Source organism: Piliocolobus tephrosceles, chromosome 8 (genome assembly GCF_002776525.5).
Source record: "Piliocolobus tephrosceles isolate RC106 chromosome 8, ASM277652v3, whole genome shotgun sequence".
Lineage (NCBI taxonomy): Eukaryota > Metazoa > Chordata > Mammalia > Primates > Cercopithecidae > Piliocolobus > Piliocolobus tephrosceles.
Window position 1 is genome coordinate 7,673,365 of NC_045441.1, and position 20,303 is coordinate 7,693,667.

Consider the following 20,303-nt stretch of genomic DNA (forward strand, 5'->3'; position numbering starts at 1 on the left):
AAGTGCTGGGATTACAGGTGCGAGCCACCATGCCCAGTCCAGAAGGCTAGCTTTTCTTTTTTCTTTCATTTTCTTTCAGAGAGGGGTCTCTTTACGTTGCCCAGGTTAGTCTCAGACTCCTGACCACAAGTGATCCTCCCACTTCAGCCTCCAGAGTAGCAAGGATTACAGGTGTACACCACTGAGTGCAACTTGGCTTTCCTAGATTAATGTTGTTGGCTAGAAACAGAATTGGAGCCATGTATGTAATTTTAAATTTTCGAGTAGTCACAGTTCAAAAAAGAAGTAAGTGATATCAATTTTACCGCTGTTACAAAACTCCACATATTCAAAATATCATTTCAACATATAATCAATGTAAAAATGATCAATAAACTGGGAACAGTGGCTCACATCTATAATCTCAACACTGTGGGAGGCCGAGGGGGAGGATCTCTTGAGGCCAGGAGTTCAAGACCAGCCTAGCCAACATGGCAAAACCCCATCTCTACTGAAAATATAAAACCTAGCCAGGCGTGGTGGCAGGTGCTGTAATCCCAGCTACTCTGGAGGCTGAGGCAAGGGAATCTCTTCAACTGAGGGGCAGAGGTTGCAGTGAGCCAAGATCACGCCACTGCACTCTAGCCTTTTTTTTTTTTTTTTATGAGGGTTTACCATCTCATGTGCATTTTACACTGCGATTTCATCTCCATTCAGATGGGCCACACTGCACATGGGGCTAGTGGTTACTGAAGTGGAAAGCACAGCACTCAGTTGTCTGGGTACAAATGGTACAAATACGTCTGATCATCTCAAGAGTCTTCTTGGTCATCCTCCTTTTTTTTTTTTTTTGAGACAGGTTCTCTCCCTATTGCGCAGTCTGGAGTGCAGTGGCATAATTGTGACTTGTAGGTCACTGCACCCTCTAAGTCTTGGGATCAAGTGATCCTCCCACCTCAGCCTCCCAAGTAGCTGGGATTACAGGCATGCACCACCATGCCCAGCTAATTCTTTTTTTTTTTTTTTTTTTTTTTGGAGACGGAGTCTCGCTCTGTCACCCAAGCTGGAGTGCAGTGGCCGGATCTCAGCTCACTGCAAGCTCTGCCTCCCGGGTTCACGCCATTCTCCTGCCTCAGCCTCCCGAGTAGCTGGGACTACAGGCGCCCGCCACGTCGCCCAGCTAGTTTTTTGTATTTTTTAGTAGAGACGGGGTTTCACCGTGTTAGCCAGGATGGTCTCGATCTCTTGACCTTGTGATCCGCCTGCCTCGGCCTCCCAAGGTGCTGGGATTACAGGCTTGAGCCACCGCGCCCAGCCCATGCCCAGCTAATTCTTTAGATTTTTGGTAGAGATGGGGGTCTCACTATGTTGCCCAGGCTGGTCTTGAGCTCCTAGTCTCAAGTGATCCTCCTGCCTCAGCCTCCCAAAGTACTGGCATTACAGGCATGAGCCACTGTGCCCGGCCTCAAGAATTATTATTTTTCCCCCCACAAATTCTCCCAGCCTAGCCTATAGGGGCCACAAGTACCTCTTACCAGGGTGACTTTGACCCTCCTCCAAGCATCCTCGCCTATGCCATGTGTCTTCGTCCCTGCTCCTTAGCATGTAGTTGGGTGCAAAGTAGATGCTTGTGGAATGGCTGAAAGAATAAGATGAGGCCTCCCTTTGATAACTCCCCCAAAGCCTCGAACATGACTCAGTGTTGGAAGCCGTTTGTCCGTGCCTCCTCCCTACTGACCTTGGACTGCTTTTGCAGACACCATGTCATATGGTCACACAGCAGCACAGAGGGGACCTTCTCTCCCCTAGTGAGGTGAGCATTGCTCAGAACAGACACTGAGGGCAGCCTTAACAGGGGATGCCTGGAGCCAAACATCTAGAACGGCAGCCACGGGTAAGGGTCTGGGACCTGGGGACAGATCAGATGTTGTGAACAGTCAGACCTCATTCCTCTGGCCTTTGGAGGGGGCGCTGGGGGAGGGATGGTGGCCTGTTTTGGTTCCTTGAATTTTTCTGGGTAATGGAAAGTTCACACTTCTTTGATGTCAATTCTTGTTGATGAAAGTCTTTCTAAAGCAAGTTAGTGTTAGTTGGTCTGTTGGCCCTAGCAAGGTGGTATAATCGAATCTTCTTTGGTCATTTGAGGGCAGCAGCCCTGGGGTCCATATTCCTACCACACATCCGCATTGTCCTGCATTGGAAATTAACTGTGGGAGGTCGGGGGGTGCCGGGCAGGTAACGATGACTCAGAATCAGCTCCTGGGAGATGCATTTGGGGCTAAATCCTGGAGTAGCTTGGAGGGGTCAAAATGAGTTCAGGGATATCCTTTTTTTTTTTTTTTTTGAGAAGGAGTCTTGCTCTGTCGCCAAGGCTGGAGTGCAGTGGTGCCATCTTGGCTCACTGCAACCTCCGTCTCCTGGGTTCAAGCAATTCTCCTGCCTCAGCCTCCCAAATAGCTGGGATTACAGGCACTCACCACCACGCCTGGCTAATTTTTGTATTTTTAGGATAGATGGCATTTCACCTTGTTGGCCAGGCTAATCTCAAACTCCTGGCCTCAAGTGATCCACCCGCCTCAGCCTCCCAAAGTGCTGGAATTACAGGTGTGAGCCACCGCGCCCAGCCTATTCCTTCGTGTTTAAGAGACAGGACCTCTGTCTGTTGCCTAGTTTGGAGTGCAGTGGCATGATCATAGCTCACTGCAGACTTCAACTCCTGGGCTTAAGCGATCCTCCTACCTTAGCCTCCCAAGTAGCTGGGACTTCAGGTGCATGCCACCATGCCCTGCTAATTTTAAAAATATTTTTTAGAGATGGGGTCTCGCTATGTTGCCCGTGGGTCTCGAATTCCTGGCCTGAAGCAATCCTCCCACCTCAGCCTCCTGAATAGCTGGGATTCTGAAAAAATCTCCAAAAATCCTGAAGGATTTTAAGCAGAGGAGTGAATGTGATCTAATTTACCTGATCGGGATGAAGTTGACACCGTCCCTCACCTCTAATTCAGGAGACGGATGAGAAAACAGGCAAAAATCATGACAGTGTGATGACTACTTTGATAGAAGCTTAGGCCACCTGAAAGTGCATGGATTTTGCCAATGTTAGGGCCAGGCTTAACTATAGGTCTTTAACATATGCAATTGAGCCAAAACTTATTTTAAAAAAAGTGTCTACAGCTGTTTTCCCAACGCCCCTCAAAAAACAATATTAAACAATCGTTTAGCACACTAATTTCAGCCCTCGAATATTTCAGTCTTCAACTTTGGACCTCCTATTTATTATTTTTTTATTTTTATTTTCTGAGACAAAGTCTCGCTCCCACCTCAGCCTCCCCAGTAGCTGGGACTGCAAGTGCCTGCCACTAAGCCCGACTAATTTTTGTAGTTTTTGCAAAGACAAGGTCTCGCTATGTTGCCCAGGCTGGTCATGAACTTCTGAACTCAAACAGTCCTCCCATGTTGGCCTCCTGAAATGCTGGGATTACAGGCATGAGCCACCACAGCCGGCCTGGACCTCCCACTTTTTGGGAGGCAGTGGAGGTAAGACAATAGCAGATTTTGCTTGCAAACAGGCAACCTCTTCCGTGATGGAAGAGCTATTCTGATCCATTTTGTTTTTCCTGGGACAGAATTAACTGGTGCTAAAAACATCCATTCACAATCCCAACATTTCAGCTGTGGCCTTGTTCTCAAGTGGCAACATGAAACAAGCAAGGAGTTTGTTTCAGAAAAGAGCACCTCCCCTCCAGGGTACCCACGGGCATTGCGGCATTTATTTATTGCAGGGTGTGCAATGTATCTGTCTGGGAAGGGAATATAATGATCTTGGTGAGTTAGTGGCAAATGGGGTGAGGGTGGGGGGCAGGTGAAGGAAGGTGTAGGAGGTGGAACCAGGGCCTGGAGGTGGCCAAGTTCACGTCATGCTTCCACACTCTGTCCCTGTAACATGGTAACCATGGTGCCTGACTGTACCTTAACCTTCGAGACACCTTTTGGTCTGGCTCATGCCACCTCCCCTGGCTCCATCACCACTCTATCCCTTCATTGCTCTGGCCTGGCCTAGGCCTCTCTCCATCCAGTTTTGATGGAGGTAGATCTGCCTGCCAGGTGGATCCAGCCTCGGAGGTAAAGCAGCTGCAGAACCAATGGGGCCTTTCTGCACCTGGGCGGCCACTTCCAGGAAGCCCACCTGGACTTTCTTTCACTAACAGGGTCTCGGTCCATCTCCAGCCTTCACCTTCCCAAAGACCCTCCTGGCTTCCTCTCCCTTCTGCCGGCCGAGAAGAACCCCAGGAGGGCAGCGGGGGGCCAGGAGCGAGGAGTGGAGGTGGCAAATCCTACCCCGTCTGCCACCTTCAGTCCAGTGGTAGACAATACCTGGGCCCCATCGCTGCCAACTGGGGAAGCCCCCCACCCCCCGCCCGGTGCCCACCGCCCCCAGGATCCCCGAGCATTCCCCGAGGCCTGGCTCTTGGGAGGAGACTTAGGGAAAAAGGAACCCCTAAATCTGCGCGCCGGCCCTGCCCCGTCACGGCTGGCGGTGGTTTAAAGGGCTGGGGCCCACCCGGACGGCTGACGCCCCTCCCCGTGCCCGCGCCCGCCCAGGCCGCACCCACTTGGGGGCGGCGCGCCGGGGCCTGGCGCTCGGTCGGCGGGTGCGGCCGCTTTAAGCGGGGGCGGGACTGCGCGCGGCTGAGCGGCTGCTACGAGGGCTCGGCTGGGGGTCGCAGGGTTCGCGGGCCGGGCCTGCGGGAGCCGGGCCGCCGAGATAGGGGTAAGTTGGCGGGCGGGCGTCCGAACGGCCCCGGGAGGTGCGCGCGGCCCCCAGGCGTGGGGAGGCCTCTGCGGCGCGGCGGCTCCGCGGAGGGATGGAGCTGGCGGCTCCGAGCGCCCCGGGATCCTCTAGGCCCCAGCCAGAGCCCACCCGGGGCGGCGGGGCCGACGGCATTTGCGGCCGAGCTGCGAGGAAGCTGTGGGAGGCGCAGAGCTCGAGAGCGCGGGAATTGGCGCTCGTCGCTCGCCGTAGCTCGGCCTGGGACGCGGTCGCGGAGTGCCAAGGACGGCGACAAAAGGAGGGAACCAGAGGGCCGTTTGCGAGCTGAGAGATCGGGTGGGACGTTGGGGTCCTGTCCCTCCGGAGGCGCCCCCCGGCCAACCTGGCACCTCCGGGCCTCTACGCAGGCATTGGGCTCGTTAGGCCCGGCGAGGGGAGAGAAGGTAGCGGCGACCACAGCGCCCCCTCTGGCCTGGCGGCGCCGCCTCAGGCAGGGCTCGGCGGGGTCTGGGGGCAGCGGGGCCGTTTTGTCCCCGGGAGTGGGAGCGGGCGCGGCGCCAGCCCGGCCTGGGCCCTCGGCGTTCGGGGTGGTGAAGTTGCTTTCTCTCAGACACGCGGAATGGGGGCGTTTCCCCCCGGTCAAGGCCCCCAGGCTCCGCGGGACGAGAAGAGTTGACGACTTCCGTGGGAAGGGGGAAGTTTGGACAGGACTAGGGAGGTTCTTAGGCAGGGAGAGGCCGTGACCCCGAGTCTTGGGTCCCCTGGGATGGGCAGGGAGAGGCCGTGACCCCCGAGTCTTGGGTACCCTGGGTTGGGGATGGGCAGGGAGAGGCCCGAGAACCCCATGTCTTGGCCCGATGGAGATGGGGAAGGGGGTGTGGGGTCTTCTGTCTTGGGGCGGGGGTGTCACCTGAAACAGGCAGTTGCCAGGTGCCCTAGCAGGGCATGACACACTCCCCCGCCTTGGTTTCCTTCGTGGCTTTTCCTATCTGGAGCCAGAAGGCTGGGGCTTCTGGTGGGCTTGTTGTGGGACACCTGTGGGCATGCTCTCTGCATGGAAGAAGGGTTTTTGGTATCTAGGAGAGAGTGGCCGGAAGAAGCTCTCTAGTGTCACCTGTGTCCGCTGCAAAGCAGTGTATCCGGTAGGCCTGCAGAGGCGGTCCTGGTGTGTCTGTTGAAAGAAGAGGAAGCCTTGAAACTGCCTCTTAGTGCAGAGTGGGATTATGCAAGGAGGAGGGGTAAAAGCAACTTATTTCACCAGCTTCTCGGGATACTTTGTGACACCTGTTAAAATGGAAACCAAGTCTCCATCTGTGTGTCAGCTGGGAGCAGCCGTTGAGTACCTACTGTCTGCCAGCTACAAACAGAATTCATAGTTTCCCGTGCCCCTCACATAACCACAGTCTGGAGGGGTGCTGCTTGGGAGCCCACCTTTGGCACTTGGGGATTTTGATGCCGGCTGAAGTTTGGAAACCAGTCACACGTACAACCAAGGTTGCCCCGATCCAGCCTGCTGCTTGGTTTTTTTTTTCTTCCCGAGACTGAGTCTTGCTCTATTGCCCAGGCTGGAGTGCAGTGGCACAATCTTGGCTCACTGCAATCTCCACCTCCCGGGTTCAAGTGACTCTGCTGTCTCAAGCCTCCTCCTGTAGCTGGGATTACAGGTGCCCGCTACCATGCCTGGCTAATTTTTGTATTTTTAGTAGAGATGGGGTTTCATCATGTTGCCCAGGCTAGTCTGGAAGTCCTGACCTCGTGATCTCCCTGCCTTGGCCTCCCAAAGTGCTGGGATTCTAGGCGTGAGCCACCGCGCCTGGCCTGCTGCCTTGTTTTATATCGCCCATGAACTAAGAATGGTTTTATATTTTTAAATGGCTGGGGAAAAGAGGAAGGATATTTCATGGTAAATGAGAGTTATATGAAATTCAGATTTCAGCGTCCATAAATAAAGTTTTATTGGAACACAGCCTCACTCATTTATTTACATGTTGTCTGTCTGTGACTGCTTTCTGGTTATAGCAGAGCTGAGTAGTTGTGACAGACTGTGTGGCCACAAAGATTAAAATATCTACTATATGGCTCTTTACAGAAAACGTTTGCCAACCACTGACTCAGGGAAAGAGGAAATAACCATAGGAAAGAAAAGTGTCGGCATAGAAAACTCGTGTTTCAAAATTAATAGACAAAATGGGTAAACTTCATATTCAAAAAACCAGAAGGAGTAGTGTTAGGTTCTGGATTAAGATGAAAGCGTATTGATTATATAGGCATTTAGGTAAGATTTTCACAGAGATTGTGATCCTATGCCCTCCGTAAGTTGACTAACTCTATGCCTCTTTTCACAGGCTGGTTGAACTCATGGACCTGATACTTTTCTCTTGAGAAGCAAACCAGCCTAAAAGAAAAATGGCATTTGTTGCAACACAGGGGGCCACGGTGGTTGACCAGACCACTTTGATGAAAAAGTACCTTCAGTTCGTGGCAGCTCTCACAGATGTGAATACACGTGAGTTGATCCTTTTTGTCATTAAGAAATGCATAAACAAGGCCGGACGTGGTGGCTTACGTCTATAATCCCAACACTTTGGGAGGCCGAGGCAGGTGGATCACCTGATGTCAGGAATTTGAGACTAGCCTGGCCAACGTGGTGAAACCTGTCTCTACTAAAATACAAAAATTAGCCGGGCGTGGTGGCTCACGCCTGTAGTCCCAGCTACTTGGGAGGCTGAGGCAGGAGAATCGCTTGAACCCAGGAGGCAGAGGTTGCAGTGAGCCGAGATCACGCCACTGCCCTCCAGCCTGGGTGACAGAGCAAGATTCTCTCTCAAAAAGAAAGAAAGAAATGCATAAATATGACACATCCATCTCAGCTCCAATGTTGTGCACTTTAAGATTAATTGTAACATTAACTTTTATTCTCGTTTTCCTTTTCTCTACCTTGTAGAGAAGCAAAGTGATGAGTAATACTGGCTGGAGCCCCAAAGAGGCACATGTGTGTATGTTTGTGTGTATGTATATGCTTGTCAGTGCATGCACGTGTATGTCTGGGAGTACAAATGTGTGCGACTGGTTATAGGGAACTAGCTATGTGCCTTCTATTAGGCCATGACAGTCAAACTGATAAGATCTGATTGCTTCTCTTAAATTACTCAATCCAAGTTTTGCATTCACATAATTTCCTTAACATAATTTCAATTACCTGATGCTTGTATTGCCATTCACAGCTGATGAAACGAAGTTGAAAATGATGCAAGAAGTTAGTGAAAATTTTGAGGTATGAGCATTATATTTTGTGTTTTTCATTTTGAGGTAAATACTGTCATGCACTTTCCTGTTCCTGCTTTGTCAGTCTTTTTACTAGCAATTCCAAGATCATTGTCTTTGTTCAAGTAATTTATTATATTTCGAAACTGACATTTGAAACTTTGTACACAGGGTTTTCCATCTTCACGCTAATGATAGCGAACCCCACACCGTGTTGAGGGTTATAAGTTTTGTTTTGGTTGTTTTGACAACATTTTTTCATTTTAAAATATGATAGCTCTTATAGGCTACCGTGCCTGTTGGGATGTACTCAAATTTTTCTTGTGTTTAGTTTCTTTCTTTTTTGGTTTTTGTTTGAGATGGAGTTTCGCTCTTGTCGCCCAGGCTGGGGTGCAGTGGCGTGATCTTGGCTCACTGCAACCTCTGCCTTCCAGGTTCAAGCGATTCTCCTGACTCAGCCTCAAGAGTAGCTGAGATTATAGTGCCTGCCACCACGCCTGGGTAATATTTGTATTTTTAGTAGAGACGGGGTTTCGCCATGTTGGTCAGGCTGGCCTTGAACTCCTGACCACAGGTGATCTACCTGCCTCAACCTCTCAAGGTGCTGTCGTTACAGGCATGAGCCATCTCACCTGGCTTGTTTATTGTCTTTTGAGGTGGAGTCTGACTCATCCAGGCTGGAGTGCAGTGACATGATCTTGGCTCACTGCAACCTCCGCCTCCCGGGTTCAAGTGATTCTCCTGCCTTAGCCTCCCAAGTAGTTGGGATTACAGGTGTGCACCACTGTGCCCGGCTGATTTTTGCATTTTTAGTAGAGACGGGGTTTCACCATGTTGGCCAGGCTGGCCTTGAGCTCCTGACCTCAGGTGATCCACCTGCCTTGGCCTGCCAAAGTGCTGGGATTACAGGCATGAGCCACTGTGCCTGGCCGAGATGCCCTCAGATTTATGTTGTAAATTTGTTGTGTTCAGGTAATTTGATGGTATATTCCTATGCAATGAGATCTGGATGTCATTTCTGGTTCTGCTAATTAGAACATCTGTGACCTTCATCAAGAAAGAACTTTCTTGTGGACCACATATCCTACAATTTTATATGTACTGCGTGTCCCTCAGACACTTTTCATTTTTCTTCAGTCTTTTTTCTTTTTGTCCTTTAGATTGGATAATTTCTGTTGATCTTCTGAGAATTTTTTTGTTATCTCCAGCCTGCTGGGTTTTTCTTAGAATTTCAGTTTATGTTTTGTATTTTTAAAAATTTTAGCTATTGTGCTTTCAGTTCTAGAATTTCCATTTGGTTCTTTATAGATTTCATTTATCTGCAGATTCCCCATCCTCATTTATTAAGACCATATTTTTCTTTTATGTTTTGAACACACTTACTGTATGAGGGCTGTTTTAAAGTCTTCATGTATTAAAGCCAACATTTGGGCTATATGAAGGTCAATTTCTATTGGCTGTGGGCCTCATTATCCTGTTTCCTTGTCTAGTAATTTATATATTTATATATTTTGAGACAAGGTCTTACTGTCACCCAGGCTGGAGTGTAGTGGTACCATTTCGGCTCAGAGCAACCTCAACCTCCTGGGCTTGGGTGAGCCTCCCACCTCAGCCTCTTGAGTAGCTGGGACTACAGGCATGCACTACCATACCTCGCCAATTTTTGTATATTTTGTAGAGATGAGGTTTCACCATGTTGCCCAGTCTGGTCTCAAACTCCTGCCTCAGCCTCCCAAAGTGCTGGAATTACAGATGTGAGCCACTGTTCCCAACCGTCTAGTAATTTTTTTTTTTTTTTTTTTTGAGACGGAGTCTCGCTCTGTCGCCCAGGCTGGAGTGCAGTGGCCGGATCTCAGCTCACTGCAAGCTCCGCCTCCCGGGTTTACGCCATTCTCCTGCCTCAGCCTCCCGAGTAGCTGGGATTACAGGTGCCCGCCACCTCGCCCGGCTAGTTTTTTGTATTTTTTTTTTTTAGTAGAGACGGGGTTTCACCGTGTTCGCCAGGATGGTCTCGATCTCCTGACCTCGTGATCCGCCCGTCTCGGCCTCCCAAAGTGCTGGGATTACAGGCTTGAGCCACTGCGCCCGGCATGTCTAGTAATTTTTTTACTGTACAGTGGACATTATATGTGAGACATCGTAGGGACTCTAGATCCTGTTATCTCCCTCTGAAGAATGTCAGTGTTTCGTCGTAGTAGGCAGTTCAGTTACCAGCTGATCCCACCGAATTTGCATAGGATTGGTTTTATGCTTTGGGGAGGATCTGTGGATGGCCCAAGGTTTTTCCCAGGTCTCTAGCTTGGTGGGATTCAACCTTCAAAATCTGCCTTTGGATCTCATCAGAGGCTGATTTTAGGCTTTGTTGGGGTTGGTCTAGAATAGGCCATATTCTAGGACATGGTCTAGCTGGATGTGTGAGGTCTGGGATGTTATTAAGATGTTAAGTAGGTCTTTGCACTCCGGCTAGGCTTGAAATCCAGCATTCTCTAACATTGCTAGATGTATGGTATCTTCATTCATATTGCAATTTTTTTTTTTTTTTTTAAGATAGGGTCTCCCTCTGTTGCCCAGGCTGGAGTAGAGTGGTGTGGTCACAGCTCACTGCAGTCTCAACTTCCTGGGCCCACCTCAGCCTCTGGAGTAGCTGGGACCACAGGTGTGCACCACCACGACCCACTAATTTTTGTATTTTTAGTAGAGATGGGGTTTCGTCATGTTGCCTAGGCTGGTTATGAACTCCTGACCTCAGGCGATCCGCCCACCTCGGCCTCCCAAAGTGCTAACATTACAAACGTGAGCCACCACGCCCGGCCGCATCTCTCAGTCTTAAAGCAGGTACACTGTGGTGAGCTTCAGGCAGTGTCACCCTGTGTGTGTGCAGTCCAGCCCTCAGCTGGCTTCACTGGAGGCCTGCTCTGTGGTTTGCTTTTCTCTGGTGCTATGCCGTGCAGATTCCAGCCACTTTAGCTCTCCTAAACACTAAGGATTTTACTCCTCAGCTCAGCAGGCCGTGACCCCTGCTTGGACCCAGCTTGCTGAACTCCAGTTGGAAAATCGTACCTAGGCAAAGAACCATGGTGGTCATGGGGCTCAGCATGTGAATTTCCCTTCTCCTGGGAGTCATGCTCCGGTATTGCCCCTAATCCAACACCTGAGAAAAGTTATCTTGTCTTTTGCCCAGCTCTTTGGTTCACCTGGGTACCAGTTAGTCTCATAGACAGATGAGAAAGTCACATTTGTTACTTATTTTTTTCACATCAGATGGGTAATGTGCTGACATCATAACAAGATTTAAGGGAGGCGCGTCTCACACATAAGCGTGAAACCCCAATCATCATGCTTACAAACTACAAAAGGATCATGTTTCCGATTTTTATTGTTTATTTGATTAAAAAAAATTTTAAGAGACAGGGTCTTGCCGTACAGTGGTGCAGTCACAGCTCACTGCAGCCTTGAACTCCTGGGCTCAGGTGGTCCTCCTGAGTAGCTGGGACTACAGGTGTGAAACACTATGCTTGGCTAATTTTTCTTTCTTTTTTTTGAGAGAGAGACAGGATCTCGCTATATTGCCCAGTCTGGTTGAACTCTGGGCTCAAGCTTACCTCCTGCTTTAGCTTCCCAAGGTGCTGGTATTATAGGTGTAACCCACTGCACCCAGCCAACATTTCTTTTTTAAAATATGAGGATAATAATCTAAGAACAATAGAGAAAATGTTCCCTAGCTTCCATAAGGTTTTTTGCATTAATAAACGTTAAATACATGCTGGTGGGGTTAAATCAAATACCCTACTATCTGTACTAATGGATGGTAATTTAGCTTTTTTTTTAATAGATATTTTCAAGGACTTGTTGCCTTGAGCTGAGCTAGAAAAAAACCTTGAGATATTTAGAGATCTAGCTAAAGAGCTTTCTCTTCTGCCCAAGCTGCTAAAACAAGCTGTTTAAAAAATACATATATTTATAAAAAGGTGAGAGGCAGAAGAGGATATGCCTACATTCTGCATTTTGTTGGAAGAACTGATCTGAGAGAACCATAGTCCTGGCAGGTTTGTTGGAGAGGCTGAAATGGGCAGTCTGTGAACCTGCAGGAACAAGCCCTTGAGTCAGGGCTCCAAGCGTGGACATACGGCTATCTGGATTAAATATCTGTAAATATCTGACTCTTTTGAGGTTCTGAGACTTTATTCTCCTTTTTAGGATTTGCAGTTATCAGGTTACCTTCTTCCTGGCTTTTGGTCTCAGACGCATTGATTAACAACTAAAAGTTAGTGGGGCAAGTCTGGGTGTGGTGGCTGATGCCTGTAATCCCAGCACTTTGGGAGGCTGAGGCGGGTGGATCATTTGAGGCCAGGAGTCCGAGACCAACCTGGCCAACATGATGAAACCCTGTCTCCAAATACAAAAATCCAGCCGAGCATAGTGGCACATGCCTGACCTGTAGTCCCAGCTACTCGGAAGGCTGAGGCAGAGAATCACTTGAACCTGGGAGGCAGAGGTTGCAGTGAGCAGAGATCATGCCACTGCATTTCAGCTTGGGCAACAGAGCGAGACACTGTTTCAAAATATTACATATATATAATATTACATATATAAATATATAATCTACATATATATATCTGTATTTGCGAGGCAGTATAGTTAGGGCTTTTCCAAGTAATGACTTTTGCAATCTGTGTATCAACATTTACCTTAAATGAAATTCAGATGACTGAATTCTTCAGAGAATTAAATACTAGAATGACCATCAAAAAGCAGTTCTTGGCCGGGCGCGGTGGCTTACGCCTGTAATCCTAGCACTTTGGGAGGCCGAGGCGGGTGGATCACGAGGTCAGGAGATTGAGACCATCCTGGCTAATACGGTGAAACCCCCATCTCTACTAAAAATACAAAAACTTAGTCGGACGCAGTGGCGGGCGCCTTTAGTCCCAGCTACTCGGGAGGCTGAGGCAGGAGAATGGTGTGAACCCGGAAGGCGGAGCTTGCAGTGAGCCGAGATAGTGCCACTGCACTCTGGCTTGGGCGACAGCGAGACTCCGTCTCGAAAAAAAGAAAAAAAAGAAGCAGTTCTCTAAATTACTACCACCCCAGAAAAATGTTTAAATGAGGTGAGTGAAATTTAAAAAACTCCCAGTGATTTCAGGAGTCTTACAGCTTCATTATTAAATGGGCCACCTTTCAAGACAAACCTTCAGGTTAGGAATCACATGAACAATTTATCTGGATCAAAAAGCTGGTGGCTGAGTTGAGATATTTGCGGAATAACCAGGCAGCTTGTTGAATGAATCTTTTTTTAATTATAAACATTTTTTTAGAGACAGGGTCTTGCTATGGAGTATAGTACCTATTCACAGGTGCCATCCTAGCATACCGCAACATTGAACTCCTGGGCTCAGATCTTCCTGCTTCAGCTCCCGAGTAGCAGGGACTACAGGCGGGCACCACCATGCCCAGCTTGAGTGAATTGTTTTAACTGGAGAAATTCTTTTCTTTTTTAGACATGGTGTTGCTATATTGCCCCAGCTGGTCTTGAACTCCTGGGCCCACGCGATAGTCCCACCTTGTCCTCCTAAATAAAGTGCTAGGATTACAGGCTTGAGTCACTGTGCCCAGCCTTATTGGAGAAATTTGAAATGCAGATATTTGAAAGCTGTGTAATCAGTAGTTAATATGGACTTATATGCAAATATATTTGACTTCTTGGTAACCTGGCAGTTAGTTCAGTGTTCCAGCATGAATCTTCTCCCTCTTTTCCTTGAATCCTTGATTGTGGGTGTTTCATCAAAAGTCTTAACCTTTAGGGATGAAAGGTGCCAAACACAGTTCTTCTGCCCGACACATTCACTGAATGCTTAGAGAGAAGCTGTTTGGTTTCTGCACATTCCTGGGGCCACCTCCCATACAGTGTTCTGTGTGAGTGGAGGCCCCAGAAATCTACACCAGGTTGGCCCAGGAGACAGGTGCTTAGGTGTGTTAGCTGGGCATGGTGGTGGGCTCTGTAATCCCAGCTACTCCGGAGGCTGAGGCAGGAGAATCACTTGAACCTGGGAGGCGGAGGTGGCAGTGAGCCGAGATGGTGCCATTGCAGTCCAGCCTGGCGAAAAGAGTGAAACTCCGTCTCAAAACAAAACGAAACAACCCGCAGTGGTTTTCTTTCCTTGCTCCATACTGCTTTCTGATTTTTGACTGTTTCACTGTCCTTCCTTTACAGACCCCTCTTCTGAAATTGCGTAATATGATAGACAACTCCAGATCTTTCTCTTTAGCCCCACATTTAACTGCCCAGGTGTCTGTTCTCACCAGCTTGTCAGACTCCTGATAGTAAAAGTTGAACTCCAGGCCGGGCGCGGTGGCTCACGCCTGTAATCCCAGCTCTTTGGGAGACCGAGGTGGGCAGATCACCTGAGGTCAGGAGATCAAGACCATCCTGGCTAACACGATGAAACCCCGTCTCTACCAAAAATACAAAAAATTAGCGGGGTGTGGTGGCAGGCGCCTGTGGTCCCAGCTACTTGGGAGGCTGAGGCAGGAGAATGGCGTGAACCCGGGAGGCGGACCTTGCAGTGAACCGAGATCATGCCCCTGCACTCGAGCCTGGGCAACAGAGTGAGACTGTCTCAAAAATAAATAAATAAATAAAGTTGAACTCCAGTCCAGGTGTGATGGCTCATGCCTGTAATTCCAGCACTTTGGGAGGCCAAGGCAGATGGATACCTGAGATCAGGAGTTCAAGACCAGCCTGACCAACATGGTGAAAACCCTATCTCCACTTAAAAAAAAAAAACATAAAAACAGCCAGGTTTGATGGTGCATGCCTGTAGTCCCAGCTACTCGAGAGACTGAGGCAGGAGAATTGCTTGGATCCTGGAGGCAGAGATTGCAATGAGCCAAGATCACACCACTGTACTCCAGCCTGGGCGACAGTGAGACTGTCTCAGAAAAACCTTAAAAGTTGAACTTTCTTTTCTGTTTCCTTCTCCAAGATGCTGAACTCTGTTTATGCCTTTTACACTCGTGCTTTCGCTTGATTTTGTGCCTTTGCATATGCTTTTCTTAGAATCTTTTCTGCCTTTTCATGGGTAACTCCTACTTGCCTTTCAAATTTTAGTGTTAAGTGTCACTTCTTCAGGAAGGTGTCCTCCGCGCTTGGTTACATTTAGTAAATGATGTCTCACAGTTATATGTTCCCTTAGTTGTTGACACAACCCCCCTCATGGTTCTGTATCCTTAGTCTTTTTGTTTGATACCTGTCTTACTTCTGCTGCTGCCTCCCCCGTCTCTGATGACATGAATATTATGTGTTCTCTTCATTATTTTATCCCTTTTGAGTACATGATAGGAGTTCAGTAAATATTTGTTGAATGAATAAGTGAAGCATTAAACAAGAAAAAGAATTTGGGTGTTAGATATACTTGATTTGAATCCACTTCCAGAACTTTACCTTTTTTTTTTTTTGATATGAGGTCTTGCTATATTGCCCAGGCTGGCCTGGAATTCCTGGACTCCAGTGATCTTCCCACTTCAGCCTCCTGAGTAGCTGGGACTACAGACCAGCCAGTGTGCCCATTTTGAACACTTAACCTTTAGATTCTCTTTCCTTGTCTGTGAAATGGAGATAGTACCTATCTTAGAGGTAATACCCATCTCAGACTAAATGAGAAAGACTAAAAGGCACACAACACAGTATTTGGCACATAAGTGCTCTGTAAATAACAGCACAACACTTATGAGCATTTCCCGTAGGCAGTGTTAGAAACTTCATAAACTTTGCATGTATTAACTCAGGCAGTCTTCACAATAGTTCTGTAAGGAAGGGGGGAAATAACATCCTCAGAGAGTTTAGGTAACTGTCCAAAGTTTTTACTTCCTAAGTGGGATCCAGAAACTGCCCTAGTATCTTCACTTTATAGTTTTATTTCCTAGTCTCCTCTTTTTATTTTTTATGTTTTTTTAAATAGAGATGGGATTTCACACTGTTGCCCAGGCTGGAGTGCAGTGGCACCATCATAGCTCACTGCTGCCTTGAACCCCTAGTCTGAGGTGATCCTTTTACTTCAGCCCTCTGAGTAGCTGAGACCACAGCACAGGCACGTGCCACAATTCCCAGCTTTAAAAAATTTTTTTTGTAGAGATGGAGTCTTGCTGTGTTGCCCAGGCTGGTCTTGAACTTCTGGGCTCAAGCGATCCTCCTGCCTCGGCCTCCCAAAGTGGTGGGATTACAAGCATGAGCTACAGTGCCCAGCCCTTCCTATTCTCCTTTTAAAATCAGTACTAGGATCAATAATGGATTAGATTATAATGTAATTAGTATACATCTAATTAGTACATAATGAATATACATCTAACTAATATGTTAGTTTGCTCAGTCTCTTCATTTTTCCAGATCAAGAAACTGAGACGTAGAAGCTAAATAACTTCGTAGAGGTTTCAGACTTAGATTGTGGCAGAGCCAAGCTAGAATGGGTTCCATGTTCAGCATTTCCCAAAGCATTGATAGTTCTAATTTTAATAGTAAAAGTTAGCATTTAGTTCTCCTGAATTGGATTTCATAAATACAAACATCCTAATTTAAAATTATGTTATTACTAAATAATACAATAGCACAAATTTGCTTTTGGCTAAAATGTTTTATATTCCTTTGCAGTTAGTTATTATATTGAGTGAATTTGAAATGAAGATACGTACACATAACTGAATGGGGTCTTCTTTTATTTTTGCACAATTAGAATGTCACGTCATCTCCTCAGTATTCTACATTCCTAGAACATATCATCCCTCGATTCCTTACGTTTCTTCAAGATGGAGAAGTTCAGTTTCTTCAGGAGAAACCAGCACAGGTAATGTAAAAAAATACCACTGAGAAGACAAGGGTGCTTTGGGATTGAGACCAGTTATGAATTAACTCAGAAAATTTACGGTTCCACTTAAAAATGAAAGAGGTTTTATCACATATGGCTAACTTTGTTCAAGACCGCTGCCTCCTCAGTTACATGTCTTGGTTTGATTTTTGTCTGGGATGTCTCTTACAATTTATATTATTCACATTTGCCAACTGATGTCGTATGTGTGTACACTGTTTGTTATAGACCAGTGCAAATGTATACAGAAGAAGAAATGACCCCTCCCATACCTGTTGCCCAACTCCAATCTTATTATCTTATTAATGTCATTTCTTTTTTTTTTTTAAAGACAAAGTCTCACTCTGACACCCAGGCTGGAGTGCAGTGGTGCCATCACAGCTCACTGCAGCCTTGACTTCCTGGGCTCAGGTGATCCTCCCACCTCAGTCTGCCCAGTAGCTGGGACTACTGGTGTGCGCCACAATGCCTGGCTAATTTTAAAAAAATTTTCTGTGGAGAGTGGGTGTCTTACTGTGTTGCCCAGGCTGGTCTTGAACTCCTGAGCTCAATAGGTCCTCCTTCCTCAGCCTCCCAAAACTCTGGTATTACAGGTGTGAGCCACTGCGCCTAGCCTAATGTCAGTTCTTATAGCTCATGGTCAATTTTGTTTTATCCACACACCCCTAATACACTGTTTGTACCTCCCTGCCTTGATCATTTAGAAATAGTCCCATTATATATATATACACACACACACACACGTGTGTGTATATATATGTATATACATATATATATATATATATATTTTTTTTTTTTGAGGCAGAGTCTCGCTCTGTCACCCAGGCTGGAGTGCAGTGGCACGAACTCAGCTCATTGCAACCTCTGTCTCCCAGGTTCAAACAATTCTCCTGCCTCAGCCTCCCAAGTAGCTGGGATTACAGGCGCACACTACTATGCCCGGCTAGTTTTTGTATTTTAGTAGAGACCATGTTGGCCAAGCTGGTCTCGAACTCCTGACCTCAGGTGATCCACCCACCTCGGCCTCCCAAAGTGTTGAGATTACAGGCCACTGCACCCGGCCTACCACTTTTTCTATAAATATTTCAGCATGTAGTTCTTAAAAAGAACTTTTAAAAAACATTCCCATAACACCAGCTTCTTAGTAAATAAAGCATTTTTATACCATACTGGTGCAAGACCTTATGTGTTTGAGGTTTTAGTTGTCAGCTCCACAGACAGAATCGCAGAAGCTTAGCACAGCTCATGATGTAACTAGTCCTTGGGCCCAAGGTGGTTGGTCATAGCATTATGGAAGCTAATGCGAGATGGTAAGGGGAGATCCCAAACTATGTTCAGTTTGTGTTTTGCTCTTTTATCTTCAGTGGACTCCACGTTCGTACACCAGTGTCCGTCTGTTGGACTTATTGATAAGCCATGGAAGAGGAGAAATTGGCTTAGTCGATTAAGAGTCGGTACAGAGTTGTAGAAATACTGAAAATGATCATCTGCAGTACTTACTTTGGGTTACATTTAAGTAGTTTCTAGGACTGTTTCAAAAATTGGGTCCATCTTGTAGGGTGGTGGTTTGTTGCTAGTGCTGGGTGTAAACAGCTGTGTGACACTTGCAGAGTGTAAGATAATTAATTTGGAACGCTTGGAAGTATTTTTATCCTTGCATTTATTTATTTTTTCTTGCCAGCAACTGCGGAAGCTAGTACTTGAAATAATTCATAGAATACCAACCAACGAACATCTTCGTCCTCACACAAAAAATGTTTTGTCTGTGATGTTTCGCTTTTTAGAGGTAACTTTTGAGAATTCATTCTTGTCGTATAGCCACATGTAAAACTTTCACTGATTTTTTTTTATGGTAAATTTCAACATTATACAACTGTTTTTATCTTTTGCCCAAATTCCGAGTCACAGGAGTAAAACTTTTTCTTAATGTCCCTTTTCCCCCATTTCCTCCACTCAGAAAGTTTACTTAATTGAATATCATCGAGTTAACTGAGGAATTGGCTAGACATAGTGGTATCTTTGAAACGGTTGTGGACGGTGAGCCAGGTTTGGGCCCACAGACGCCCAGTGAGTGGCTCACTTGCATTGTTCTTTCCGTGTGTATCTCCAGTGCGGTGCATTACATCTAGTAGATGCTCATAAAGAGTATCTGACATCCTTAGGGCGAATCCATCTGGCACCTCCGAAATTGTTTTCTTGCTTCTCTTAGTCTTTTTTTTTTTTGAGAGAAGTCTCGCTGTGTCGCTCAGTCTGGAGTTAGTGGTGTGATCTTCGCTCACTGTATCCTCCGCCTCCCGGGTTCAAGTGATTCTCCTGCCTCAACCTCCCGAGTAGCTGGGATTACAGGCCCGTGCCACCAAGCCCAGCTGATTTTTGTATTTTCAGTAGAGACAGGATTTCGCCATGTTGGTCAGGCTTGTCTTGAACTCCTGACCTCGTGATCCACCTGCTTTGGCCTCCCAAAGTGCTTAGATTACAGGCGTGAGCCACCTCGCCCTCTCAGTCTTGATGCAGTTAGATTTCAGTCGTGTTTCTGGGCCCCTTGGAAAGTTGAGCTTGGATTCAGTCTTGGCTGGGACACTTTGTTGCTGTGTCATGCCAGCCACATTGCTTAACCCCTGAGATTTTGCTCCCTCACAGGTCAAATGTAGATGGAACCCCATCCTCACAGAGCATTTGTAAGGTGCTTAGCACAGGGTCCAGTCCATGGTGCTTGCCCAATAATTCTTTACTGGTCTTTTCACAATATTGTCCAACAACGGAAAGTGTCATTTGGGCCAGGAAGTCCTTAGCTCCTGGTGCCACTTGCCATGAAGGCCAGTGAAGCCCCTGTCCAGGTTACTCATGCAGAGCTGGCTGGTGAGATTCCCTTCTTATGGCTCACGAAGCTTTCTGTCTGGAACAACTGTGTTCTGTGAGCTGGTAAATTTTCAGCAAATCCAACAGAAGCTGGTTGATGGAAAGTGTGTGTGCAGAAACTGCTTAGAAAATTAGCCTTTAAAGCTAGTCGTCAGAAGTATAACTTTCTTTAAATGCTTTTTTTTAGACGGAAAATGAAGAAAATGTTCTTATTTGTCTAAGAATAATTATCGAGCTACACAAACAGTTCAGGCCACCGATCACACAAGAAGTAAGTTGTTTAAAATCCTGATAGCATTTATAAAGTGTGTCAGCATGTTCCTTCTGTGAATTTTTTTGCTTTCTCAAAGTTGACTGAACACATGCTGTTTTCAAGTGTAGAAATATAGCCTAAGTTTGGGGCAGTTCTTATGAGTTTAATATTGACTTAAAAAAAAATGTATTTATCAATACTTTGCTGAATTGGTTCCGTAGTTGAAATGTATTAAATGACCAAACTGACAGGTTAGTTGGGCTGTTCTGGTATTTATGCGTATGATGTACAAGTCATTTTATGTTGTACAGGGATTAAGATGT

General features: G+C 46.8%; 1 protein-coding gene and 1 non-coding gene across 14 annotated transcripts in view; one reads left to right on the top strand and one right to left on the bottom strand.

Moving 5' to 3' along the window:
• Nucleotides 1-4,601: 4,601 nt before the first annotated feature.
• Nucleotides 4,602-20,303, top strand: part of TRRAP (transformation/transcription domain associated protein) — a 134,880-nt gene continuing 119,178 nt past the window's right edge. For 8 of the 13 annotated variants that reach the window (XM_023192008.1, XM_023192014.1, XM_023192021.1 and 5 more), the window contains exons 1-6: nt 4,612-4,749; nt 7,095-7,255; nt 7,974-8,023; nt 16,737-16,847; nt 18,550-18,654; nt 19,915-19,998. In XM_023192008.1, the coding sequence (XP_023047776.1) occupies nt 7,156-7,255; nt 7,974-8,023; nt 16,737-16,847; nt 18,550-18,654; nt 19,915-19,998 (450 nt within the window). In that variant the 5' untranslated portion in view covers nt 4,612-4,749; nt 7,095-7,155. Of the gene's footprint in view, nt 4,750-5,049; nt 5,193-7,094; nt 7,256-7,973; nt 8,024-16,736; nt 16,848-18,549; nt 18,655-19,914; nt 19,999-20,303 lie in introns of those variants that run through there. The other 5 variants (XM_023192015.1, XM_023192017.1, XM_023192009.3 and 2 more) reach the window with 4 other exon arrangements.
• On the bottom strand, nt 11,269-11,372 carry LOC111526396. Its single transcript, XR_002726352.1, has one exon. It is a non-coding gene; the product is annotated as a small nucleolar RNA U13 (small nucleolar RNA).